Source organism: Pogona vitticeps, chromosome 9 (genome assembly GCF_051106095.1).
Source record: "Pogona vitticeps strain Pit_001003342236 chromosome 9, PviZW2.1, whole genome shotgun sequence".
Classification (NCBI taxonomy): Eukaryota; Metazoa; Chordata; class Lepidosauria; order Squamata; family Agamidae; genus Pogona; species Pogona vitticeps.
Genome location: NC_135791.1, coordinates 9,877,958 through 9,905,690, shown reverse-complemented (window position 1 = coordinate 9,905,690; position 27,733 = coordinate 9,877,958). Strand labels below are relative to the sequence as shown.

Sequence of the window (27,733 nt, the reverse complement as noted above, 5' to 3'; positions counted from 1 at the left end):
CCTCTGTAGCCAATAAGACCTTGGCAAGGCAGTGGCTGGTGGGACTCCTGTAAGAGGGTGAAGTGTTGACTTCCCTATTCCACATTGCTGTTCCAGAGAAATTACCTCCCCACTCAGACTTCTTTTTGAAAGACATGGTAGACATGATTCATTGTGGTCATGTCATAACTTAGCCTTGAAATGACTTTCGTATAGGCTTCCTTTTAAAACGGGGATGCTGAGCCCCTGTTGGACAGGGGTGTGGAAGAACCAATTTTAGGAGCTACTGAGCCATGGAAAACTTGGTGGCCTTGAGCGATGCACTGTCCCTTGGCTTGACCTACCATTGTGGGACTAAAACAATGGGGGAGTAAAGCCACCATTGTATACTACTCTGAGCTCATTAGAGAAAATGCAGGATATACATATAACCAATACATAAATGAATCAATCAGCAAGTAACATAGAGGAAAGCTTTTAAAGATCTCCAAATATCTGGTAATAGGTGGGCAATGGGAGATAGTCATGCAATCTTTCAGGGCCTTCTCGGTGGCTGCTCCCAGGCTTTTGAATGCACTGTCCCGAAAAGCCAGGTTGGCCCCTTCCCTCTTGCCCTTCCATTGTCAGGTAAGGACCTTCCTTTTTCATGCAGGCTTTTAAGCAGTATGTGTCTCGGGAATGCTTGTTTCTGGACTTATAGAGTTTTTAATGTTTCAGAATTGTTTTTAATCTTGATTTTGAATCTCAATACATGTTCAGTGGCTTTAATATGATATTAATATAGAATTATAAAACTGTGTTTGTTTTATAGTTTTAGCTGTTATGAACCACCTTTCATCCCTTATGAGGAGAAAGGCAGCCTGTAAATAATATAAATAAACAAATAAACATCACCTCTGATGTCACAATTGCTGGCAAAGAGATCCCAGTGTAACCTCTTTCAGAGCCTGGGAAAACCTTATTTCTTCAAACCTTACAGCTCCCAGGCTCACCCAGTCAACATGGCCATTGGCTAGGCTGATGGGTGGGGATTGTGGATGTTGTAGTCGAAAAAATGTAACATTCCCAGTCTGAGAACACCGGACGTCTCTCTGAGAGGCCTAAGAGTTCAGGAGGTTATTCGGTGTCCCTGATCCCTCCACTGTTGGGCCCGTTCTTGAGCACCAACCACTCATCATTGAATTGTGCTCCGTTATCATCATGCTGAGCAAGCAGTGGTGCAGTTGCGTGTTTGTCCGCCAGTTCATTCTCCCCCTCCTCCGGGGGGCCTTCTAGGCCAGAGACTTTGCCAGAGCAACTGTCAGAGACTAGATTTTTCTTGGCAGGGAAACCTCCTGGTAGCTCGCCCTCCTTTGGCTGCTGGATGGGGCAAAATTGGCTGAGGAATATGGGCACTGGAGTCCCAAACCAGTATCTTTTCCCGGTCCCAGAGCTTATACTCGTGGCGCAGTGGTTAAAACACTGTACTGCAGCTAAAACTGTGCTCACGACCTGGGGTTCAAATCCTAGGTAGCCAGCTCAAGGTTGACTGAGCCTTCCATCCTTCCGAGGTCGGTAAAATGAGTACCCAGCTTGCTGGGGGGGCAATGTGTAGCCTGTGTAATTAAAAAATTGTAAACCGCCCGGAGAGTGCTTGTAGCGCTATGGGGCGGTATATAAGTCCAATAAATAAATACTGCAGTGGTTCTTAACCGTGGCATACTCCGGTGTTTTTGAACTGCAACTCCCAGAAACCCCAGCCAGCACAGCTGGTGGTGAAGGCTTCTGGGAGTTGCAGTCCAAAAACACCTGAGTAACCCAAGGTTAAGAACCACTGCTTTAGCTTTTGGGAACTCAGGTGCCTTTCCCCATGGATGACTATCTTGATGTTTGGATCCCTTCCACCCCTTCTGCCTTTCTGCTGGTTAGATAGAAAGTACGCCTTTCTCTCTGAGCCTAAAACAGATTACGGTCATCTTTTCTTCCAGTCTAGCCAGGCAACACATTAATCGGCCATGGATTTTTGCTTGTGGCAACAAAGAATGCCCAAGCTGAGTCTGGGAATGAAGAGTTTCAACTCACTGGCTTGGTTGGGTTTGGGGGTGGCCTTGGTTATTCTTTGAAACAAGAATAAGCTTGGAAATCAAAAGGATCTACCTCAAAGTCTGGTTGTGGTCGAGAAATTGCTGCAAAGCATTACTCAAATAAAAGAGGGGTGTGCTGATAAGGCTTCTCAGACATTAACTCTGACTTTTGAACATCTCCAGGGTATTCTTGTTTGTATAAGCTGACTGGAGAGAATAGGGCTTGTAGTCCAAAAATAAAAGGTTGCTAAGCTATGGCCCAGTCTCCACTAGCAGGGAGTTCCTGAGACTTCATTATACTTCACCTCAACACTTTTTTTTCCATTTTAAGAAATACTTTAAAAGGATTTTTAATATGGATAAGATACTTGGCTTGCCTCTGCTGCTTATCATATTGTGGTTCCCTTATTTGGGGGTGGTGTATAGGTATATATATGTGATATTGCATGCGGTGCAGTGGGCAAATTAATGACTGAGACTCCAGAGACCTGGGTTTGAATCCCCTCTCAGCCATTAAAACCCACGGGGTGTATGGAACTGGTAAAGGTAAAGGTTCTCCTTGACAATTTTTTTCCAGTCGTGTTTGACTCTAGAGAGCGGTGCTCATCCCCGTTTCCAAGCCATAGAGCCAGCGTTTTGTCTGAAGACAATCTTCCGTGGTCACATGGCCAGTGCGACTTAGACACAGAACGCTGTTACCTTCCCACCAAGGTGGTCCCTATTAATCTACTCGCATTTGCATGCTTTCGAACCGCTAGGTTGGCAGGAGCTGGAACAAGCGATGGGCGCTCACTCCGTTGCATGGATTCGATCTTACGACTGCTTGGTCTTCTGACCCTGCAGCACAGGCTTCTGTGGTTTAGCCCGCAGCGCCACTACGTCCTTAAGACTTGTACTGGTAAAACCACTCTTTAAATAGCCCCATTAGCATCACCGTAAATCTATGGTCCATATAACAAGTGTATAAATGCCTTCTGCATGGGAATAAACTAAGATTTTTAGAAACTTTAATCTAAGGACCATTTTAATGAGAAAAAAACCAGTACGTACAAGATGGTAGTAGATCTGGCTGGAGAGCTCAGTGGCTTAGGTCTCGTGAGAGTTGCAATATTAGAGTGTCCGTCTGAAAACAGAAATAGAGCATAGAGAATGCAGGAAAAGAATGAAGCAGCTTGGCCATCATCATCCTCGTAGAACTGTTCAGCTGGAAGCGGCCCTTTGCCGGCCATCATTCTAGATAGCTGCCATGGGGGCCGTCAAAATCCAGGCTGCCCTCGGCTAGGTAAAGCTTGGCGTCCTTTCTCCTGCTGGCAAGGCAAGCACCCTATTGTGCTGCCATTTTAGGCCCTTTCCTGGCTTTTCGAATCATAAATACAGAAGCTCAATATTCCACATTCATAAATCAGTGTGTGTGTGTTTTGGAAGAACTGAATATTATCTTTTAAGGATGTTCAGCTGCTTTGGCTCCTTTTTTAAGGAGAAAGGCGGGGGTAATCATCTTTTAAAAGATAAATAAATCTATCTATACAAATGAGCCTATTTTGTGCTTGTGCTTAACTACGGCTTGTCCTCAGCGGTATTGGAGATCTGGAGAAGGGAGATATTCATTTTTTAATGCATCTATGAATAGGGAGGTCACCAACATACAAGGGTTATCCCTTTTCCTTCGGTCAACCTACTAGGCCAGCTCAGGTTGGCAGCGTTCTGTGACATCACAAACGTTGGCCCAGCAATGTTCTGACAACAGAATTTACTCAGGAGGAGGGGGATCAACTGTCATTTTCTTGAGAGACAGACAGCGTGGCGGTTTAACAGAGTCAGTCTGTTTTTCGTCTCTGTGTCTCCATCAAAACATGTTGTGCCTCACAGTTTTCATCGCGCACGTCCTCAAGCAATGGATAGGAGGGCCCAATCTTGATGTGGAAGATGCTGACAAGGAGGAGGAGAAAGGTGAGTCTAGGCCTTGGGAGGAAAGGCAGGAAAGGACTGAAGTCCCTTGAACTGAGTTTTTTTATTATTTGTTTGGTTTTTATTAACAATTTGGGATAGGGTAGGGCAGTGGTTCTTAACCTTTGTTACTCGGATGCTTTTGAACTGCAACTCCCAGAAACCCCAGGCAGCACAGTTGGTGGTGAAGGCTTCTGGGAGTTACAGTCCAAAACTCCTGAGTAACCCAAGGTTAAGAACCAGTGGGGTAGGCGATACAAAAAGTAAGGGAGGGATAGGGGAAAAAGGAAAAAGAAACAGGGCGAGGAGAACATAAAACTTTCCATTTTTCTGCTATATAGTTGCCCTCCAGTTTCTAACTTACATTTACGTCCACATTTTAATCTATGTTATTCAAATGGTATCTGGTGACTGAAGCCATTTATATAATAAATCCCATTGTTCAGTTGCCTTTTGTATTGGACAGTCTTTCAGCACTTCTGACAAGATACCCATTTCTGCCACTTTCTGTATCTTCTCAATAAGTTCCTCTTGTTCCGGTATCACTGATTTCTTCCAATTCTTAGCATAAAGAATTCTGGCTGCAGTGACTATGTATATGACTAAGTAGTTCTTTGTCTTATTTATATTATTTGGCATAATACGCAGTAAAAACAGTTCTGGGGTTAATGGAACGCTACAAAGTAATTATTTTTTGTAACGGAATATGTACACCTATCCAAAATTTCTTCGCTACTCTACAAGTCCACCACGTATGGTAAAAAATTCCCTCATGTGCTTCACACTTGCAACAAACATTTGATACATCTGTATAAATTTTGATAGTCTTTTGATAGTTTTTGCAGAGTCATATACTACCTATAAAACATCTTATATATGTTCTCCTTGAAATTAATTCTTGATTTGATGTGAATCTTATGGCTACTCCTCTAAAAAACTGCCTTACTTGCCTCCCAAACCATTGTCATTGGTGTTTCTCGCCTCATAAATATGTTTGAAGAAGAAATCCATGTCTTTTTTTTACTTGCTTAATAAATTCCTCATTTTTTTAGATGTGAAGTATTAAGCTTCCAATTAAATTCTTTTGATTTGCTACCCAATTGTAATGAAATTGTATTTGGTAAAATGTCTATTTGCTCCAATTCTTTCATTTAGCTCACTGGTTCTTAACCTTGGGTTACTCAGGAGTTTTGGACTGCAACTCCCAGAAGCCTTCACCACCAGCTGTCCTGACTGGGGTTTCTGGGAGTTGCAGTTCAAAAGCATCCGAGTAACAAAGGTTAAGAACCACTGATTTAGCTCATTGAGATCCAATTCTTGACCACAATTTGTGTCTGTTAGAAGAAAAAGTATAATCGCTTGTCTTTGGGTTACATATCCTCCAAGCATCTATCATATTTATTTTTTCCACCAATTGAGATTGTTCCTCTTTTTTTGTTAATTTGTCTGTTTTTGTGTCTAGTTCTTTGTCAAAAACAGCATTAAAATCCCCTGTCACGCAGTAATATTCATAGTCTTTATTTATTAGTTCTAATTGCAGTTGTTTTTAAAAAAGTTTATTGAGTTCCACTTGGCATGCAAATATTAACAATCAGTCTTTTCTTTGATTCTCTTTTTCTCATTTTCTCATGAATCCACGTATCCTCCCCCCATCTTGTAACAGGGTGTCTCTTTTTATTCCTCCAAGGTGGATCGCTCCTGCTGGCACCGGAGGACCGAGAGAGTTCAGCCGATGAAAATCTGGCATCTGAGGCGTTATTTTCAGTTGGGCAAATAAAAGCACAGGGAACAGAATCCCCACCAGATTCTCCCACCCCGGTAGCCAAACTGAGGGACAAGCATCGGCAGCGACTCATCACGCGAAGATCTGAAGCGCGCATGAACGCTTGCCAAAGAAACATCGGATTCAAGACCTCTCGGCGTTTGTTGCTTGCTGCTCCTCTATAATTGATCTGTGGAAACAACACCTCCACCGTCCTTCAATCTTGAACCTTGCTTACTTGCCCCTTCTGATTTTTTACAACTACAACTCCCATGATTCTTTCTGGTTCCGGTTCCGGCTGCAGGGTGGAGCAGCGTTTGTATCTCCTTGCTCCTGTTTTTTAGTAGTTTTAATTAGTTTTAAACAGTTTTAGATAGTTTAAACAGTTTTTAAAGTTTTAATTGCTCAAACCTTCAGCTTTTAATCTTGGTTTTAGCAAGTCTTTTAAATTTTTTAAAATGTTTTTTTAAGTTAGTTAGAGAATAAGCAGAAGCTCTTTAATTCTCCGGGCCTGAGTGATAAGGACAATAAAATAAAATAAACTTACAAAACAGGCTGATACTTCCTACTAGCATTTCTGCTAGTCTTTTGACAGCCTTGAGGACTAGAGAAACATGGTTCATATGGCGCTGGCAGAATCTTTGTAGCTGGACTTGACTCTTTCTCCCCCGGTTCTGTGTCGGATTAAGGAAACCACTCCAATTCCCATTACACCTATATCTGATATACACAGAAGCAGGGAGGCCCCAGCTTTGTACCAGAAGCAACTTTGGAACAGAGACGTTATTACCTCCATCTCCCCTCTGGAACTCCACCAAAAATATATTACTAACCAAATTGAAAGGAGTGAATACAACCTGGCAATGGGGAAGATGCGACAACCCAAAATTACAGACTTTCTCATTTCCAAAGAGCCCTCCAAATCCAGGGTAGCTCCCTCATCACCTCCTGCATCAGAGAACAAAGGTGAACACCTCCCAGAACATGGGGAAACATCTCAAACCCCACAAATAGATCTACCAGAATATCTTCTCAAGGATGACCAGACCCTGGGAGGTGAGCTTTTAAATACCACCCACCTTAATAGCACGGTGTATATGGACTTTGGCAATTTAAGGAAATCCGATTTTATGTCCTCCCACATCATATTATCAGAGAGCCCGATGAAGGGCCCGGCTGTTGCTAACCTCAAAGGGAGCCCAATAACAACCTGGTCAGAATCTCCCATTATAGAAGTACCCATTTGTATAACTACTACATTAGAGTCAAAGGCTTGCACTCCTTTAACACCCACAATTAATCAAACACAGCTAACCGCAGCGAGGGAAGACAATATCAGCTCGATGCAGACATCCCTAGCAGAAATTAGAGATACTCTACAAGAAATCAAACAACTCATGACTCTTATGTTGGGCCATCTGACAAAAACTGAAAACTCTTCAATGACCCCGGAAGGTCCTGCAAGGCAGACAAAGGAAGACAATTCCACTTATGACCCAGGGTATACGGACTATTACAATCTATCTCCAGGAACAATAAACAGAATTGCCAGCCTGAGCCTGGAGGAGTTGCTCCTCTGTGTAGGCCCTTCGGCAGAAGCTTGTAAAAACTCCATTGCCCCTAAAGTGGCCAATACTAAAACTGACCTCACAAATCAGGACTTGTTAGCCAACACAGGGCCCTTAACTCAGGACCAGCCGGTCAATACAGGGTCCCTAATAAGGGGAGTTGATGCACACACAGTGAAGGGACCTTCAGTTGGTAAAAAGAAGGTGACTAACCTCCCCAAGGTGACTTTACCCGCTGAAATAGCAGAGAAGAGGAAAACCAAGTGCAAGACAGTAAAGTTCAAAACGGATCATAAACATACGGGCAAGAAAGCCAAGGGCTTGAAGTTCAATCCCCTGTTCAAATTATTGGACTCTACAACCAGCCCAAAGAAGAAGCGTGACATCAATAATACACATCTAAATGATAAGCGACCAAAAAGGGATCAAAGAGTCAACAGAGCAGTGACGGAAGGAAAGAACAACACAAGACAGCAAAATGGAAACATCAGTCAGCTCAAGTATACACCCCAGGATGATATATACCAAATGTCTGCTGACCCTGTCCTTCTTGGCGGGCGCACTCAGAGCCAGCGCACCAAGTGCTCCAAAGAACAACCTGTTAGCCAATGGCCTCCGAACTCTGACTCCATTGTGGGCATCCCTATTCCTGTTCTCATAGGGAATAGAGGCAGGCATACAAGAAATAAAAGAAGATTTAGAGGAAACAATGAGATGAGGAGGAGATCCACTGCCAATCAGATGAGCATAGGTCATCAAAACTTTGAAGCAGCCCCAAATTTTAACAAGGCCAGGAGGTACCAATTTAGTGGTGGCAGTTATGTGCAAAACAAAATGATTTGACACAGGGTTGATAGCTCTCCACAGGTACTTCCTCTAACCGTCATGGATATAAGTGCTACAGATGAAGCCAGATTATACAGTCAGGTAGTGCATAATGTAGCGTTCAGTCAGGAGACAACTCCAATGTGTGGTATAGATAAGGAAACTCCTCAGCATTTAACCCGTCAACTTGGAATAATTCATCACAGGAAGTCTGTTGTAAAAATACTGTCTTGGAATATTGCCGGGTGGCAAGCCAAGGTTGGGGATACTGCTTTTATAGACTATGTCTCTAATTTTGACATTTTATTACTACAAGAGACATGGTCCCAAAGGGAACTAATATTAGATGGTTTTGCAACTCACACCCTTAAAGCAGATCCCGGTGGAAAAGGTGGCCGGTTAAAAGGTGGCATGGCCATCCTTACAACAACAAAGATGCAGATATCAGTTGTAAACCTCCAGCCCAGCTGTAATCTAGCACTGGCGGCCATTTTGAACTTTACTACACAATCCTTGTTGCTTATCACTGTCTATATCCCCCCCGCAGGCAGCTCGCTCCAAGTCCAAAGACCACTGGGCAAAACTAACAGACTATATTGATAGCCTGGTTTTATTATATCCAACAGCTTCCATAATGGTGCTAGGGGATTTTAATGCTAGGACTGGAGAAAATGATGAGGCTATCTATGCCCAATTTAATATGATCCCCCCGGACTGTATCCCCTCCCGACATCTATTCCCAAGACAGTCTAAGGATCTAGGTTGTAATTATGCAGGTCTATGCTTAATGCAGATGGCCAACAGCCTGGATTTAGCCCTACTAAATGGGTGTGCCGAGGGGGACAGGCCAGGGGAGTATACATTTATCTCACCAATGGGAGCCTCAACCATTGATTACATTATGATTTCCAAGGATTTGGCAGATTTAATATGTGACTTCAGCGTGGAATGCCGCCCTGAGAGTGATCACTTCCCTTTGTTCGTATCAATCAACTGCACAGCCACTAAAATATTTGCAGACAGCGAATTTTCTCTCCCGTGGACAGCTGAAATAAGAGCTGCCCGAGTAAAATGGTCCACAGAAATGGTTACCCTCACAAGACAGTTACTACTAACTGAACCCCTCTCCTCCTTTGGTAATTCCACTGTAACAGCCGACTCATTCTCGGCTGCTCTAGAGGCCTATAAAGGGCTGATAAATCATCTGGAACCTCATCTGACATACAGAAAGTTAAAGCCTAGACCCTCTCAAGCGGTTCACTCTAAATCCTGGTTTGATGCAGAATGCAAAAGAACAAAGCATGATCTAATAGCCCTATACAAAACACAGAAGCTGGATAAGATTCCTCCAGACTGGTTTATACTAAAGAAAAACTATAAAGCCTTGATTAGGAGGAAAAAGCAGCAAGCTCAGAGAGAGAGATGGCAACGATTGATATTAGCATCCGAACTTAAGGATTCAGCCTCCTCCTGGAGGATTGTGGCAGGGGGCATGCGGGACTACTCCCCCAAACCCGACTGCGGCATCCTCCCCATGGTCTGGGGACAGTATTTTCAAAGCATTTACGCTATGCATTCTGAGAGTGCTTCAGATTTGTATGCATCTTACAAAAATTTGCCATATTGGCCCCCGGTATCCCCAGGAGAAATCTCCTCCTTAATTTGCCAGACAGAATTGGGTAAAGCCCCTGGTGCTGACTACATCCCAGTAGATTTGTTGAAGGCCAACCTGGACTGGTGGGCTCCAGTCCTGGCCTCCTTATTTTCCTGGATTAACTATAGAATGTGTATTCCAGAAGACTGGGGATTAGCCATTATAGTACCAATATTTAAACGAGGCAATAGAGGAGACCCTGCTAATTACCGACCAATAAGCCTACTTAGCACAATCAGTAAATTGTATGCAAGATATCTACTGGGGAGGCTTTCAGACTGGCTTCAAGTAGAAAATATATTGACTGCTGTGCAGGCAGGATTTAGGCCAGGGAAGTCTACCTTGGATCAGGGCTTCATCCTACAACACCTAGCTCACAAATACTCCTCCCCAAAAGGAGGTGCCCTGTATGCAGCCTTTATTGATTTTAAGTCCGCCTTCGATCTTATCCCAAGAAATAAACTTTGGGCCAAATTTGAATCTACGAACATAGACAGACGACTGCTTTTGCTAATGAGATGACTGTATGAAAATACTCATCTGAGAGTCCTCTGTAATTCAGCAGGAGTTCTATCCAATCCAATCCCAGTTTTCAATGGGGTCAAACAGGGTTGTATACTGGCTCCCACCTTGTTTAACTTCTATATTAATAAAATAGCTGAAGATTTAGCTAAGCCTGAATTTCATCCCCCCAAATTACACTCACGTCATGTATCAATGCTGCTTTATGCAGACGATGCGGTCCTACTCTCATTAACATGTGTAGGACTAAGAAGACTCTTGAGGGGGCTTTCTTCCTACTGTAACCAAGAGCAGTTAGTAATTAATTACCAGAAGACCAAAGTCCTCGTGGTCAGTAGAAGAAGAAGAGTAAAGCACAATTGGACTATCAATGGTCATCCCATAGAGCAGGTTTCCAGCTATAAATACTTGGGCATAATCTTTCATGCCTCGGGTTCCTGGGCACCCCACATAAAGCATGCAGTACTGAATGCTCATAAAAGTGCAGCAGCTTTAACAAGATTTTTTCACACCAAAGGGGGTCACCATATCCCCTCAGCCATTCAGGTTTTCAAGGCTAACGTTGCTGCTCAAATGCTCTACGGGTGCCAATTGTTTGTTTTAGGTGACCTACGTCCTTTGGAGGTAGTTCAAACTAAATTTCTTAGATCTATTCTGACTGTACCCCCCTGTACACCTAATGTAGCCCTTCGTTTAGAGGCAGGCCTAATCACCATAAGAGCATGCGCCAAAGTCCACATGTTTAATTACTGGCTAAAGCTTCTCTTCTCTTCAGAAGGCTTGGCACAGATGTTACCTTTTGACTCTTCAAACAGAAGGGAAATTACAACTTACAAAAGAAATAAGGCAAATGGGCTTTTCCACAAATGTTCTTTTGGCGATGGGGCATGTCGGTGCCAAAGCAGCACTCAAACAAAGAATCTGGGACATAGAACTTCAAGAGCATATGAGCCAGTTGGGCAAATACAGTGTCGTCACTAATAATGCCTTTACAATATCTTCATATCTAAAGGGCACAATGTCAACAAAGACAAGAAGAGCCTTTACATTAGCAAGACTTAATGTTTTACCCTCTAAACTCATGGAAGGAAGATTTAAACATATACCTATTTCAGATTGCCTGTGTCCATGTAATGATGGCCAAGTGGAAATTGTAGGTCATGTCTTACTGTACTGTCTTTTTTATAGAGATCTACGCATTAACCTCTTGAGCCCAATCATTCGCAGATATCCAGGGAGACCTGATGAATTCTACATCAGGCTACTTCTTTCCGATCAAGACTCCCCTATTACACGCTCTGCAGAAAAATTTTGTGCAGCAGCAGTGGCACAGCGCTCCCTTATAGTTTCCTGAGTTCACAGGTCGACTGGTTCTAAAACGAGGGTGGTTTACTGTCAAGCGTAGAGAAATGTTGTGGCCCCAATCAAAGGGAGGAAATATTTACATTTTAACCATAATATATGTTTTATTAACTAGCTGTACATCTTTTTAATTGTATTTTGTGTATTTTAACCACTTAATATGTTTTATGAACTAATTTTATATTTTAAACTGCATTTTGTATATTTTAGCAACATGTTTTATGAATTGGATGTACATTTTTAAACTGTATTTTGTATATGTAAACCATAATTATGTTTTATGAGTTGGTCACCTGACCGTAATAAATAAATTCAATTCAATTCAATTCAAGATTATAAGTAATCAAATCCATGTTTTAATGAATGAAAGATAATAGAGCATCCATGATTTTCCTTCTGTGATTCACTTATTTACCCTTAAAGAAATCTTGTTTTATTTGGCAGCAAGAGTGTGAGACTCATCATTGATACAGTGGGGATAATATCCTCCGGTGGCAGTGAAAAAAGCGTAAAGAACAAGTCGTGTCCAAAGGTGGACTTGTGTGAGAGGAAAAACACACAGGGGTCGCTGGGGGTGCGCAATAAGTCACTACAGACCGAAAATAGAGGACTCCACCTGCCGAGGGAGCCCCTCAGACTAAATGGCTTGCTTTGAAGGGCCCTGATGGAGGGTGGGAGACATGACCATGGACACACACCCCTTCAGTGGGGGGCAGTGGCGGGGAAATCAGAGCAGCCGGCAGCCGGGATCCCAGGAAAGTAACTCTAACCATAATTACCAACACAGGGTGGCCATCAAGTGGGCTCAAAGGACACCTTATCTATCTCCGGAGAAATCTATATGTGGCACAGGAAGCAACAGAACTGGATATGGAACAACTGATTGGTTCAAAATTGGGAAAGGAGTATGACAAGGCTATATAGTGTCCCCCAGCTTATTTAACTTATATGCAGAATACATCATGCTTAAGGCTGGACTGGAGGAATCCCAAGCCGGAATTAAGATTGCTGGAAGAAATATCAACAACCTCAGATATGCAGATGATACCACTCTGATGGCAGAAAGTTAGGAGGAATTAATAAGGGTGAAAGAGGAGAGTACAATAAATGATCTGAAGTTCAACATTAAAAAAACGAAGATCATGGCCACTACAGGGAAGCAAGAAATATTAAAATTCATTTTCAATTCTTTCAACTTAGGATCTCGGGTGGTTGTCTAGGACTGTGTTTGTCCTCAATTTCAAGTCCTTCTTGTAGTTCTCCCGAAAGGCACCTCTTCGGCTTTTCAGGGAATAGAGAGTGGACTAGTAGGGCTTTCAGGTAAGCCATCGAGGTTTCCCTGTCTCTTGAGACTAAGAACATATTAAAAAGCTTGTTGGATCAGATCAATGGTCCATATAAAATAACATTCAGCTTTTGAGTGGCTCAGGATGGCCACCTGCTCTCAAGCCAAAAATGCTCAGTCTTTCCCCAAATTACTTTCCTGAAAAAGTAAATTTCCCAAATTACTTTTTCTGGCTCTCTGTAGCTTCAGCCCATCATGACGTGTCTTGTGCTGTGGGAGGGTGGAAAACGGATCCTGCCCCTCCTCTGTAGGACAGCCTTTCAAGTATTTGAAAAGTGCTATCCTATCACCCCTCAGTCTTCTTTTCTCCAGGTGAAACATGCCCAGTTCTTTCAGCCTTTCTTCCTAGGGCTTGGATTCCAGTCCCCTGATCCTCCTTGTCGCCCTCCTCTGAACTTGCTCCAATTTGTTGGCATCCTTCTTAAAGTGTGATGTCCAGAACTGGACACAAGACTCAAGAAGAGGCCTAAACAGTACAGAATAGAGGGGAACTAGCATGGAGTTGGAAGGGTCCTATAAGGACATTGTGTCCAACCCTCAAATTTGATAGTCAGTCCCTACAGCCCCTAATCTGAATCATTGATAAGAATGTTGAAGAACATTGGGTCCAGAAGTAAACCTTGTGGTACCCCACTTGTTACCTCCTTCCAGTCTGAGAAGAAGCCAATGATAAGGGCTCCTTGAATATGCTTCTGTAATAATAATAATAATAATAATAATATAATTTATTGTCATTGTAAGTATATACACAGTATACCATACAACGAAATTCACAATAACCAATTATAGATTTGCCTGATAGTTGCTTTATCCACCATACACCTTGTTAGCTTGCTAATCAGGATATCATGGGGCTCTTTGTCAAAGGCCTTGCTGAAGTCAAGATATATTATGTCAGCAGCATTCCCATCATCTACCAACAAGCCTGATGAGTACGGTAAGAACTCCCCTGTTGCGTCTCACTGTAATACTATAATGTGTTTCCCACTTTTTTTGTTTCTTTGTTTTTAATCTTTTGAAAAGCCCTGAAGGTGGAAGGACTGAATAGCTATATGCAGTGCCTTTTGACAGCTAGTGCCGGAATCTCTCCGGAAGCGCCCACTATTTCCAGGGCTGGAGATCCCATGGATTTGGGATCTGAACATCCCATGTGTTTGGGATCTGAAGACTCAAAACTGGGAACAGAATGGCCTGCGCCTGGGGCAGAACTTGGCAAACTCCCTTGAGGCTTTAGTATTCTCTATCAGAGATGGGAGGCCTGTTGCGTTCTAGCTGTGGACGGACCACAGTTCACATCATCCCTGAACATTGGCTACACTGCCTGAGGCTGAGGGGAACTGCAGCCAAAGAACAGCTGATGAAGGGGTCTTAATTGCCCACCCATGGAAAGTTTTCCTCTGTAGCCAATAAGACCTTGGCAAGGCAGTGGCTGGTGGGACTCCTGTAAGAGGGTGAAGTGTTGACTTCCGTCTTTTGACAGCTAGTGCCGGAATCTCTCCGGAAGCGCCCACTATTTCCAGGGCTGGAGATCCCATGGATTTGGGATTGCGCTGCATTTCGCGCTTGCGGATTTGCCTTTCTGGGAGATCGGTGTTTGCTAACTTTCGGAGGTAGGATCAAGAAGCCCAGACTCCAGTGACACCGCCGAGGAGGGTGAAGGGCCACCCCCAGGAGCAGGTCCAGCGGCAAAGGGCAGCGTGCCCCCAGCCTGTGCTTGGGCATGCATCACCTCCACCCGGAGCTGGATCGTCCCAGGCTCCCCTGCCCCCTCCAGCCCTCCTCAGGCGGCGCCCCGCCAGCAGCGCAGATGACCCTCCCTCTCTTCCTCCACCCTGCCACCGGCATTTTCTCTTGGGGTGGGTGGCTCGGTGGTGCAGCTCGGGTGGGCCGGATGGAAGGAAGGAAGTCAGGAAAGCCAGCCAGCAAGAAAGGAGAGCTGCAGGGGCAGCAGGGAGGAGCTACTCTCGGCGGGGGGAGAACCCGTCGTCGCCGCCGCCTCCAGCAGGTTCGCAAGCGAGAGGGGCGGGCAGAGCCAAGACGTGCCTCCTCCGGCACCTGGAAATCCGGCCAGCCGCCGCCACCACAGGAGCCAGCAAGATGATGAAGGGACTGCTGGAGGGGCGCGCGCGCGCGTGTGCATGCGTTGGGATGGGGATTGAGGCCTGGGGGGGTGAGGAAGAGGGGCAAAGGGGCGCCCCAGTTTTCACCCCCTTTCTGCACCAAGTCCCTCATCTTGCCTCTTCTCTCTCCCCTCCTCCCCCCCCCCCCCGCAGTTGGGAAAAGCCTTCTCCCTTTTGCCATCGCCTCTGGGCTCCAGATGGAAGTAGGAAATCAAGCAGGAGAGCCTCTTCTCTTTCCAAGCTTCTGCTCTCCAGTGGCGGCTGCAGCAAAAAAAAACAACACCCAGGAACCTGAGCAAGGGGTGGGGAGGAAGGTGCCTGCGGCAAAAGTCTGGCTTTGGGGAGAAGGGGAGGGAGGAGGATGCAGGGGCCATGCCAGGAACCGGTCCCAGGGACAGGCTGCTTCAGGCCAGGGTGGCCGCCGCCGCCGCCGCCGCCGAGTGTGGGAGCCAGCAGAGCTCGCCTTTGCCCGCCTTCCTCTGAAGGAACAAAAGCTGGAGAACAGAAGCGAGATGGGAACGGGCGCCTGGGACTGAGAGCAAGAAATGGCTCGATTTTACAGTGTCCCCCCCCCACAGGGGAGTTAGCAAAAGTTTTACTAAAAAAAGAAAACAGAATTTTATATATGCAAAGTTTAGGGAGAAAGAAAACCGAGGACTTGAAGTTTATGGTGAAGTACAGTATTGCTGTTTAAGGAGAGGGAAGGGTCTGGGAGTGAAATAAGGGCTTAGAACAGTGGTCGGGAACGGGGTGATTTTTTTTCCTGACGATGCAGAGAGAGAGAGAGAGAGAGGCGTGTATTCACAACCCTCCCTGTGCTGGGATGCTGGCCGCTGTGGTCCGAAAAAGTTACTTTCCCACATCTGTGGGCTGAAAAAAGGAGAGTTTCTCTCTCTGGCAGCTTTGCCTGCCTTTCCCCGCCTCCTCCTCTTCCTTTGCCCCGTCCTCCTTTTATTCAAATAAGCGCCTGGTCCAATCGGAAGCCACGCCTGGCCCTTGAAGGACACACGCCCACACCCTCCCCGCTGCTCAGGATGTGTGTAGGTCACGCACACCTACACATTTTTGGCTTGAAAAGCTACGATCCTCCCTCCCCTCCTCCAGCTCATTTCTCCCTACCAGGGTCTTCTCAAGCATCGCCTCCTTCCCCCCCCCCCACTTGGGCAGGAGATCCATTGAACGGTAAGACGTAAATCAGATTTAAAAACAACCAGAGAGCAAGTGAATCCACCCTCCCTCCCAGTTTGAAGATATTAAACCAGTCTCTGTCCATCAAAGAGCAGATTGGAACACATCCCTGTTCTCGGAAGGCTGGGCTCTTCCCCCCCCCCTTTTTTTTTAATCAGGGGTCAGTATCTTTATTTTGATTTCTAAAAAATTAATTGCCATTTCCCACTTTTTCTTTATACTGGAGGTCAGAATAACCACTTTAATTTTTTCTTCCCCTCCCCTTTCTTTTCTTTTTACTTCCATAAATGTATGGGAGGGACCCAGACTGAAAATTAGGAATAGCCCTCCCCCACCTCATTAATATATATATTTTAAGGACATGCATCCAGGGCATCAGACCATGCATGTTCCAATCTGCTCCCTCCCCTATTGATCGGATGTTTTGGAAAAAAACATGACTGCACATTTGACATTTTAAACATGTATTCTGCCATTATATTTTTCTTGCCGCCTTTTTATTTTCTTGGAAATGAATAGGTGAGACCCTTTTCTGTACCTTGAGCATAAATAGGGAAGAAGGATGAACTGGGAGGGATGGTGGCATTGAGTGGCCAGAGCTCGTGTGTGTGTGTGTGTGTGTGTGTGTGTGTGTGTGTACTGTAAATTGTAAATAGACACACACAAGAACATATAAATGTAAATTAGAATCTAAGATGATGATGATCCTTTGCCTAAGTTCTCTATGTTTTATGATACAACCTGTACAGGAGAGCGGGCTAGTCGTTTCTTGTAAATATACAAAAATTAAGGGATCCAGGGGAAGAAAGGGGCCAGAATGATCATGTAAGGTTAACAGTGGAAACAAACTGGCCCTATTAAGAAGTCATGGCCTCTCACAGACACTCCCCCTCCCATGGGGGGCTTGCAAACAGCAACACACGCACCTGCGTGTATGATCTCCTTCCTTTCAAATCAAGGGGGTAATGTCGGTGTATATAAATTTTTTGGGGGGGTAAAAGGTAAAAAAGTTCCCTGACCCCTGGCTTAGAAGAACAAATTAGCTTTTTTTGTCAGGCAATTTTTTTTTGCTTTTTGGTAAGGCAGTTTTCAGACATCTGTTCTGCGCCCTACTGCTCAGAAGCAAAGGTGGCCACCTTATTTATTTATTTTAAATACGAGAAATGACAGAATGGTGCCTGAATTCCCCAAGTTGCAGATTCCCCCCCCCCAAAAGTGAGGTCATGAGCAAAATATTTGATAATTATGGCCGAAAAAATGTGGTAATGATATAAGGAAAATAAACTCTGGCTGCTTTGAGATAGAATATGCATTATGAAGAATGGAGGTCTCCAGGGTGATCTGCCTTGTCTTCTTCCTTCCACATATTTCCCCCTGCTGCTCTCCTTGCTGTTGGTCGACATGGCATGGGGGTGGGGAAGATCATGACTTCAGTGAGGGTTGCAAGGCTGCCAAGAGAATTCCTATGGTTTGCAGTGAATCCCAGGGACTATGGCAAATAGAAGGTAGCAGCTTCAGTTGAACGTCGCTTAGCATAGGAAGTCAAGACTAGACTAGTGTCGGCCCATTTGAATCTATGAAACCTACAGAGGAACTGGTTCACCAAATTCCCAGTAATTCAGTGGGCCTGTTCTAGTATGATTTTCTGCACTAAACAACAGGATTTCAGGCAGGTCTTAGAACAGGGTACAGTACTTAGTCATGAATCCTTCCCAAGTATCTTTTGTTTTGCTTGGCCAACCTAGCTCCTTCCTCTCCTAGTCATCCTCCCCACCCTACTTTCTTTCCCTCTTTCTGCTCTGGTGGCCTTGCCTCAAACCCGACACCGCACTACCATAGCCCCCCCCCGCTTGGGAACAACAAGAATTAAAGTTACCTGTTTAATAAAGTGTGGCCCTAATTAATCCAACACCTGTGTCTTGCCTCTTTATTCCGGGGTGGGGGCGACACAAAGGGCACAATACAATACATGTAACGTGCTTGATTCATAGCTATCCCCCAACAACCTGCTGCATAACAAGTACCCCCATGCACGGATGCCCCCCCACGCCCCCCCATTCATGGATGGCGGCGGTGGCAGCCCCCCCCCACTGGTCCTTGGAAGAATGGTCTTCAACAAAACCGGTCCCTGGCATTAAAAACGTTGGGGACCACTGACATAGAGGAAAGCTTTTAAAGATCTCCAAATATCTGGTAATAGGTGGGCAATAGGAAATAGTCACGCAGTCTGTCAGGGCCTTCTCGGTGGCTGCTCCCAGGCTTTTGAATGCACTGTCCCGAAAAGCCAGGTTGGCCCCTTCCCTCTTGCCCTTCCATTGTCAGGTAAGGACCTTCCTTTTTCATGCAGGCTTTTAAGCAGTATGTGTCTCGGGAATGCTTGTTTCTGGACTTACAGAGTTTTTAATGTTTCAGAATTGTTTTTAATCTTGATTTTGAATCTCAATACATGTTCAGTGGCTTTAATATGATATTAATATAGAATTATAAAACTGTGTTTGTTTTATAGTTTTAGCTGTTATGAACCACCCTTCATGCCTTATGAGGAGAAAGGCAGCCTATAAATAATATAAATATTGTAAATAAATAAACATCACCTCTGATGTGACGATTGCTGGCAAAGAGAGCCCAGTGTAACCTCTTTCAGAGCCTGGGAAAACCTTATTTTTTCAAACCTTACAGCTCCCAGGCTCACCCAGTCAACATGGCCATTGGCAAGGCTGATGGGTGGGGATTGTGGATGTTGTAGTCGAAAAAATGTAACATTCCCAGTCGGAGAACACCGGATGTCTCTCTGAGAGGCCTAAGAGTTCAGGAGGTTATTCTGTGTCCCTGATCCCTCCACTGTTGGGCCCATTCTTTAGCACCCACCACTCATCATTGAATTGTGCTCCGTTATCATCATGCTGAGCAAGCACTGGCGCAGTTGCGTGTTTGTCAGCCAGTTCATTCTCCCCCTCCTCCGGGGGGCCTTCTAGGCCAGAGACTTCGCCAGAGCAACTGTCAGAGACTAGATTTTTATTGGCAGGGAAACCTCCTGGTAGCTCACCCTCCTTTGGCTGCTGGATGGGGCCAAATTGGCTGAGGAATATGGGCACTGGAGTCCCAAGCCAGTATCTTTTCCCTGGTCCCAGAGCTTGTACTTTCGCTTTTAGGAACTCTGGTGCCTTTCCCCATGGATGACTATCTTGATGTTTGGATCCCTTCCACCCTTCTGCCTTTCTGCTGGTTAGATAGAAAGTACGCCTTTCTCTCTGAGCCTAAAACAGATTGGGGTCATCTTTTCTACCAATCTAGCCAGGCAACACATTAATCGGCCTTGGATTTTTGCTTGTGGCAACAAAGAATGCCCAAGCTGAGTCTGGGAATGAAGAGTTTCAACTCACCGGCTTGGATGGGTTTGGGGGTGGCCTTGGTTATTCTTTGAAACAAGAATAAGCTTGGAAATCAAAAGGATCTACCACAAAGTCTGGTTGTGGTCGAGAAATTGCTGCAAAGCATTACTCAAATAAAAGAGGGGTGTGCTGATAAGGCTTCTCAGACATTAACTCTGACTTTTGAACATTTCCAGGGTATTCTTGTTTGTATAAGCTGACTGAAGAGAATAGGGGTTGTAGTCCAAAAATAAAAGGTTGCTAAGCTATGGCCCAGTCTCCACTAGCGGAGAGTTCCTGAGACTTCATTATACTTCACCTCAACACTTTTTTTCCATTTTAAGCAATACTTTAAAAGGATTTTTAATATGGATAAGATACTTGGCTTGCCTCTGCTACTTATCATATTGTGGTTCCCTTATTTGGGGGTGGTGTATAGGTATATATATGTGATATGGCATGCGGTGCAGTGGGCAAATTAATGACTGAGACTCCAGAGACCTGGGTTTGAATCCCCTCTCAGCCATTAAAACCCACGGGGTGTGTGGAACTGGTAAAGGTAAAGGTTCTCCTTGACAATTTTTTTCCAGTCGTGTTTGACTCTAGAGAGCGGTGCTCTTCCCCATTTCCAAGCCGTAGAGCCAGCGTTTTGTCTGAAGACAATCTTCCGTGGTCACATGGCCAGTGTGACTTAGACACGGAACGCTGTTACCTTCCCACCGAGGTGCTCCCTATTGATCTACTCTCATTTGCATGCTTTCGAACCGCTAGGTTGGCGGGAGCTGGGACAAGCGACGGGCGCTCACTCCGTCACGTGGATTCGATCTTACGATCTGCTGGTTTTCTGACCCTGCAGCACAGGCTTCTGTGGTTTAGCTCTTAGCGCCACCACGTCCTTAGGACTTGTACTGGTAAAACCAGTCTTTAAATACCCCCATTAGGATCACCGTAAATCTATGGTCCATATAACAAGTGTATAAATGCCTTCTGCATGGGAATAAACTAAGATTTTTACAAACTTTAATCTAAGGACCATTTTAATGAGAAAAAAACCAGTACGTACAAGATACCCATTTCTGCCACTGAGCTGGCTGGAGAGCTCAGTGGCTTAGGTCTCATGAGAGTTGCAATATTAGGGTGCCCGTCTGAAAACAGAAATAGAGCATAGAGAATGCAGGAAAAGAATGAAGCAGCTTGGCCATCATCATCCTCGTAGAACTGTTCAGCTGGAAGGGGCCCTTTGCCGGCCATCATTCTAGACAGCTGCCATGGGGGCCGTCAAAATCCAGGCTGCCCTCGGCTAGGTAAAGCTTGGCGTCCTTTCTCCTGCTGGCAAGGCAAGCACCCTATTGTGCTGCCATTTTGGGCCCTTTCCTGGCTTTTCGAATCATAAATACAGAAGCTCAATATTCCACATTCATAAACCAGTGTGTGTGTTTTTTTGAAGAACTGAATATTATCTTTTAAGGATGTTCAGCTGCTTTGGCTCCTTTTTTAAGGAGAAAGGTGGGGTAACCATGTTTTAAAAGTTAGATAAATCTATCTATACAAATGAGCCTATTTTGTGCTTGTGCTTAACTACGGCTTGTCCTCAGCGGTATTAGAGATCCGGAGAAGGGAGATATTCATTTTTTAATGCATCTACGAATAGGGAGGTCACCAACATACAAGGGTTATCCCTTTTCCTTTGGTCAACCTACTAGGCCAGCTCAGGTTGGCAGTGTTCTCTGACATCACAAACGTTGGCCCAGCAATGTTCTGACAACAGAATTTACTCAGGAGGAGGGGGATCAACTGTCATTTTCTTGAGAGACAGACAGCGTGGCGGTTTAACAGAGTCAGTCTGTTTTTCGTCTCTGTGTCTCCATCCAAAAATGTTGTGCCTCACGGTTTTCATCGCGCACGTCCTCAAGCGATGGATAGGAGGGCCTAATCTTGAGGTGGAAGATGCTGACAAGGAGGAGGAGAAAGGTGAGTCTAGGCCTTGGGGGGAAAGGCAGGAAGGGACTGAAGTCCCTTGAACTGAGTTTTTTTTATTTGTTTGGTTTTTATTAACAATTTGGGATAGGGTAGGGCAGTGGTTCTTAACCTTTGTTACTCGGATGCTTTGGAACTGCAACTCCCAGAAACCCCAGCCAGCACAGTTGGTGGTGAAGGCTTCTGGGAGTTACAGTCCAAAACTCCTGAGTAACCCAAGGTTAAGAACCAGTGGGGTATGGGATACAAAAAGTAAGGGAGGGATAGGGGAAAAAGGAAAAAGGAACAGGGCGAGGAGAACATAAAACTTTCCATTTTTCTGCTATATAGTTGCCCTCCAGTTTCTAACTTACATTTACGTCCACATTTTAATCTATGTTATTCAAATGGTATCTGGTGACTGAAGCCATTTATATAATAAATCCCATTGTTCAGTTGCCTTTTGTATTGGACAGTCTTTCAGCACTTCTGACAAGATACCCATTTCTGCCACTTTCTGTATCTTCTCAATAAGTTCCTCTTGTTCCGGTATCACTGATTTCTTCCAATTCTTAGCATAAAGAATTCTGGCTGCAGTGACTATGTATATGGCTAAGTAGTTCTTTGTCTTATTTATATTATTTGGCATAATACGCAGTAAAAACAGTTCTGGGCTTAATGGAACGCTACGAAGTAATTATTTTTTGTAACGGAATATGTACACCTATCCAAAATTTCTTCGCTACTCTACAAGTCCACCACGTATGGTAAAAACTTCCCTCATGTGCTTCACACTTGCAACAAACATTTGATACATCTGTATAAATTTTGATAGTCTTTTGATATATATACTTGTATGTTCTCCTTGAAATTAATTCTTGATTTGATGTGAATCTTATGGCTGCTCCTCTAAAAAACTGCCTTACTTGCCTCCCAAACCATTATCATTGGTGTTTCTCACCTCATAAATATGTTTGAAGAAAAAATCCATGTCTTTTTTTTTACTTGCTTAATAAATTCCTCATTTTTTAGATGTGAAGTATTAAGCTTCCAATTAAATTCTTTTGATTTGCTACCCAATTGTAATGAAATTGTATTTGGTAAAATGTCTATTTGCTCCAATTCTTTCAGTTAGCTCACTGGTTCTTAACCTTGGGTTAAGAACCACTGATTTAGCTCATTGAGATCCAATTCTTGACCACAATTTGTGTCTGTTAGAAGAAAAAGTATAATCGCTTGTCTTTGGGTTACATATCCTCCAAGCATCTAGCATATTTATTTTTTCCACCAATTGTAAAAAGTTTATTGAGATTGTTCCTCTTTTTTTGTTAATTTGTCTGTTTTTGTGTCTAGTTCTTTGTCAAAAACAGCATTAAAATCCCCTGTCACGCAGTAATATTCATAGTCTTTATTTATTAGTTCTAATTGCAGTTGTTTTTAAAAAAGTTTATTGAGTTCCACTTGGCATGCAAATATTAACAATCAGTCTTTTCTTTGATTCTCTTTTTCTCGTTTTCTCATGAATCCACGTATCCTCCCCCCATCTTGTAACAGGGTGTCTCTTTTTATTCCTCCAAGGTGGATCGCTCCTGCTGGCACCGGAGGACCGAGAGAGTTCAGCCAAAGAAAATCTGGCATCTGAGGCGTTATTTTCAGTTGGGCAAATAAAAGCACAGGGAACAGAATCCCCACCAGATTCTCCCACCCCGGTAGCCAAACTGAGGGACAAGCATCGGCAGCGACTCATCACGCGAAGATCTGAAGCGCGCATGAAAGCTTGCCAAAGAAACATCGGATTCAAGACCTCTCGGCGTTTGTTGCTTGCTGCTCCTCTATAATTGATCTGTGGAAACAACACCTCCACCGTCCTTCAATCTTGAACCTTGCTTACTTGCCCCTTCTGATTTTTTACAACTACAACTCCCATGATTCTTTCTGGTTCCGGTTCCGGCTGCAGGGTGGAGCAGCGTTTGTATCTCCTTGCTCCTGTTTTTTAGTAGTTTTAATTAGTTTTAAACAGTTTTAGATAGTTTAAACAGTTATGTTTTTAAAGTTTTAATTGCTCAAACCTTCAGCTTTTAATCTTGGTTTTAGCAAGTCTTTTAAATTTTTTAAAATGTTTTTTAAGTTAGTTAGAGAATAAGCAGAAGCTCTTTAATTCTCCGGGCCTGAGTGATAAGGACAATAAAATAAAATAAACTTACAAAACAGGCTGATACTTCCTACTAGCATTTCTGCTAGTCTTTTGACAGCCTTGAGGACTAGAGAAACATGGTTCATATGGAGCTGGCAGAATCTTTGGAGCTGGACTTGACTCTTTCTCCCCCGGTGCTGCGTCGGATTAAGGAAACCACTCCAATTACCATTACACCTATATCTGATATACACAGAAGCAGGGAGGCCCCAGCTTTGTACCAGAAGCAACTTTGGAACAGAGACGTTATTACCTCCATCTCCCCTCTGGAACTCCACCAAAAATATATTACTAACCAAATTGAAAGGAGTGAATACAACCTGGCAATGGGGAAGATGCGACAACCCAAAATTACAGACTTTCTCATTTCCAAAGAGCCCTCCAAATCCAGGGTAGCTCCCTCATCACCTCCTGCATCAGAGAACAAAGGTGATCACCTCCCAGAACATGGGGAAACATCTCAAACCCCACAAATAGATCTACCAGAATATATTCTCAAGGATGACCAGACCCTGGGAGGTGAGCTTTTAAATACCACCCACCTTAATAGCACGGTGTATATGGACTTTGGCAATTTAAGGAAATCCAATTTTATGTCCTCCCACATCATATTATCAGAGAGCCCGATGCAGGGCCCGGCTGTTGCTAACCTCAAAGGGAGCCCAATAACAACCTGGTCAGAGTCTCCCATTATAGAAGTACCCATTTGTATAACTACTACATTAGAGTCAAAGGCTTGCACTCCTTTAACACCCACAATTAATCAAACACAGCTAACCGCAGCGAGGGAAGACAATATCAGCTCGATGCAGACATCCCTAGCAGAAATTAGAGATACTCTACAAGAAATCAAACAACTCATGACACTTATGTTGGGCCATCTGACAAAAACTGAAAACTCTTCAATGACCCCGGAAGGTCCTGCAAGGCAGACAAAGGAAGACAATTCCACTTATGACCCAGGGTATACGGACTATTACAATCTATCTCCAGGAACAATAAACAGAATTGCCAGCCTGAGCCTGGAGGAGTTGCTCCTCTGTGTAGGCCCTTCGGCAGAAGCTTGTAAAAACTCCATTGCCTCTAAAGTGGCCAATACTAAAACTGACCTCACAAATCAGGACTTGTCAGCCAACACAGGGCCCTTAACTCAGGACCAGCCGGTCAATACAGGGTCCCTAATAAGGGGAGGGAAGGGACCTTCAGTTGGTAAAAAGAAGGTGACTAACCTCCCCAAGGTGACTTTACCCACTGAAATAGCAGAGAAGAGGAAAACCAAGTGCAAGACAGTAAAGTTCAAAACGGATCATAAACATACGGGCAAGAAAGCCAAGGGTTTGAAGTTCAATCCCCTGTTCAAATTATTGGACTCTACAACCAGCCCAAAGAAGAAGCGTGACATCAATAATACACATCTAAATGATGAGCGACCAAAAAGGGATCAAAGAGTCAACAGAGCAGTGACGGAAGGAAAGAACAACACAAGACAGCAAAATAGAAACATCAGTCAGCTCAAGTATACACCCCAGGATGATATATACCAAATGTCTGCTGACCCTGTCCTTCCTGGCGGGCGCACTCAGAGCCAGCGCACCAAGTGCTCCAAAGAACAACCTGTTAGCCAATGGCCTCCGAACTCTGACTCCATTGTGGGCATCCCTATTCCTGTCCTCCTAGGGAATAGAGGCAGGCATACAAGAAATAAAAGAAGATTTAGAGGAAACAATGAGATGAGGAGGAGATCCACTGCCAATCAGATGAGCATAGGTCATCAAAACTTTGAAGCAGCCCCAAATTTTAACGAGGCCTGCATGTACCAATTTAGTGGTGGCAATTATGTGCAAAACAAAATGATTTGACACAGGGTTGATAGCTCTCCACAGGTACTTCCTCTAAACCGTCATGGATATAAGTGCTACAGATGAAGCGAGATTATACAATCAGGTAGTGCATAATGTAGCGTTCAGTCAGGAGTCAACTCCAATGTGTGGTATAGATAAGGAAACTCCTCAGCATTTAACCCATCAACTTGGAATAATTCATCACAGGAAGTCTGTTGTAAAAATACTGTCTTGGAATATTGCAGGGTGGCAAGCCAAGGTTGGAGATAATGCTTTTATAGACTATGTCTCTAATTTTGACATTCTATTACTACAAGAGACATGGTCCCAAGGGGAACTAATATTAGATGGTTTTACAACTCACACCCTTAAAGCAGATCCCGGTGGAAAAGGTGGCCGGTTAAAAGGTGGCATGGCCATCCTTACAACAACAAAGATGCAGATATCAGTTGTAAACCTCCAGCCCAGCTGTAATCTAGCACTGGCGGCCATTTTGAACTTTACTACACAATCCTTGTTGCTTATCAATGTCTATATCCCCCCGCAGACAGCTCGCTCCAAGTCCAAAGACCACTGGGCAAAACTAACAGACTATATTGATAGCCTGGTTTTATTATATCCAACAGCTTCCTTAATGGTGCTAGGGGATTTTAATGCTAGGACTGGAGAAAATAATGAGGCTATCTATGCCCAATTTAATACGATCCCCCCGGACTGTATCCCCTCCTGACATCTATTCCCAAGACAGTCTAAGGATCTAGGTTGTAATTATGCAGGTCTATGCTTAATGCAGATGGCCAACAGCCTGGATTTAGCCCTACTAAATGGGTGTGCCGAGGGGGACAGGCCAGGGGAGTATACATTTATCTCACCAATGGGAGCCTCAACCATTGATTACATTATGATTTCCAAGGATTTGGCAGATTTAATATGTGACTTCGGCGTGGAATGCCGCCCTGAGAGTGATCACTTCCCTTTGTTCGTATCAATCAACTGCACAGCCACTAAAATATTTGCAGACAGCGAATTTTCTCTCCCGTGGACAGCTGAAATAAGAGCTGCCCGAGTAAAATGGTCCACAGAAATGGTTACCCTCACAAGACAGTTACTACTAACTGAACCCCTCTCCTCCTTTGGTAATTCCACTGTAACAGCCGACTCATTCTCGGCTGCCCTAGAGGCCTATAAAGGGCTGATAAATCATCTGGAACCTCATCTGACATACAGAAAGTTAAAGCCTAGACCCTCTCAAGCGGTTCACTCTAAATCCTGGTTTGATGCAGAATGCAAAAGAACAAAGCATGATCTAATAGCCCTATACAAAACACAGAAGCTGGATAAGATTCCTCCAGACTGGTTTATACTAAAGAAAAACTATAAAGCCTTGATTAGGAGGAAAAAGCAGCAAGCTCAGAGAGAGAGATGGCAACGACTGATATTAGCATCCGAACTTAAGGATTCAGCCTCCTTCTGGAGGATTGTGGCAGGGGGCATGCGGGACTATCCCCCAAACCCGACTGCGGCATCCTCCCCATGGTCTGGGGACAGTATTTTCAAAGCATTTACGCTATGCATTCTGAGAGTGCTTCAGATTTGTATGCATCTTACAAAAATTTGCCATATTGGCCCCCGGTATCCCCAGGAGAAATCTCCTCCTTAATTTGCCAGACAAAATCGGGTAAAGCCCCTGGTGCTGACTACATCCCAGTAGATTTGTTGAAGGCCAACCTGGACTGGTGGGCTCCAGTCCTGGCCTCCTTATTTTCCTGGATTAACTATACAATGTGTATTCCAGAAGACTGGGGATTAGCCATTATAGTACCAATATTTAAACGAGGCAATAGAGGAGACCCTGATAATTACCAACCGATAAGCCTACTTAGCACAATCAGTAAATTGTATGCAAGATATCTACTGGGGAAGCTTTCAGACTGGCTTCAAGTAGAAAATATATTGACTGCTGTGCAGGCAGGATTTAGGCCAGGGAAGTCTACCTTGGATCAGGGCTTCATCCTACAACACCTAGCTCACAAGTA

General features: G+C 44.2%; 1 protein-coding gene and 1 long non-coding RNA gene across 2 annotated transcripts in view; one reads left to right on the top strand and one right to left on the bottom strand.

Annotated features, from left to right (window-relative positions):
* The window catches only part of LOC144584288 (uncharacterized), a 362,675-nt gene that overhangs the window by 292,529 nt on the left and 42,413 nt on the right, over window positions 1–27,733 (bottom strand). The gene's annotated exons all lie outside the window — the stretch shown is intronic.
* Window positions 14,960–27,194, top strand: LOC144584285 (uncharacterized). The gene is made up of 2 exons (XM_078380133.1): window positions 14,960–16,329; window positions 23,241–27,194. The coding sequence occupies exon 2, from the start codon at window positions 23,934–23,936 to the stop codon at window positions 25,713–25,715; it is 1,782 nt and encodes a 593-aa protein (XP_078236259.1). The 5' UTR covers window positions 14,960–16,329; window positions 23,241–23,933; the 3' UTR covers window positions 25,716–27,194.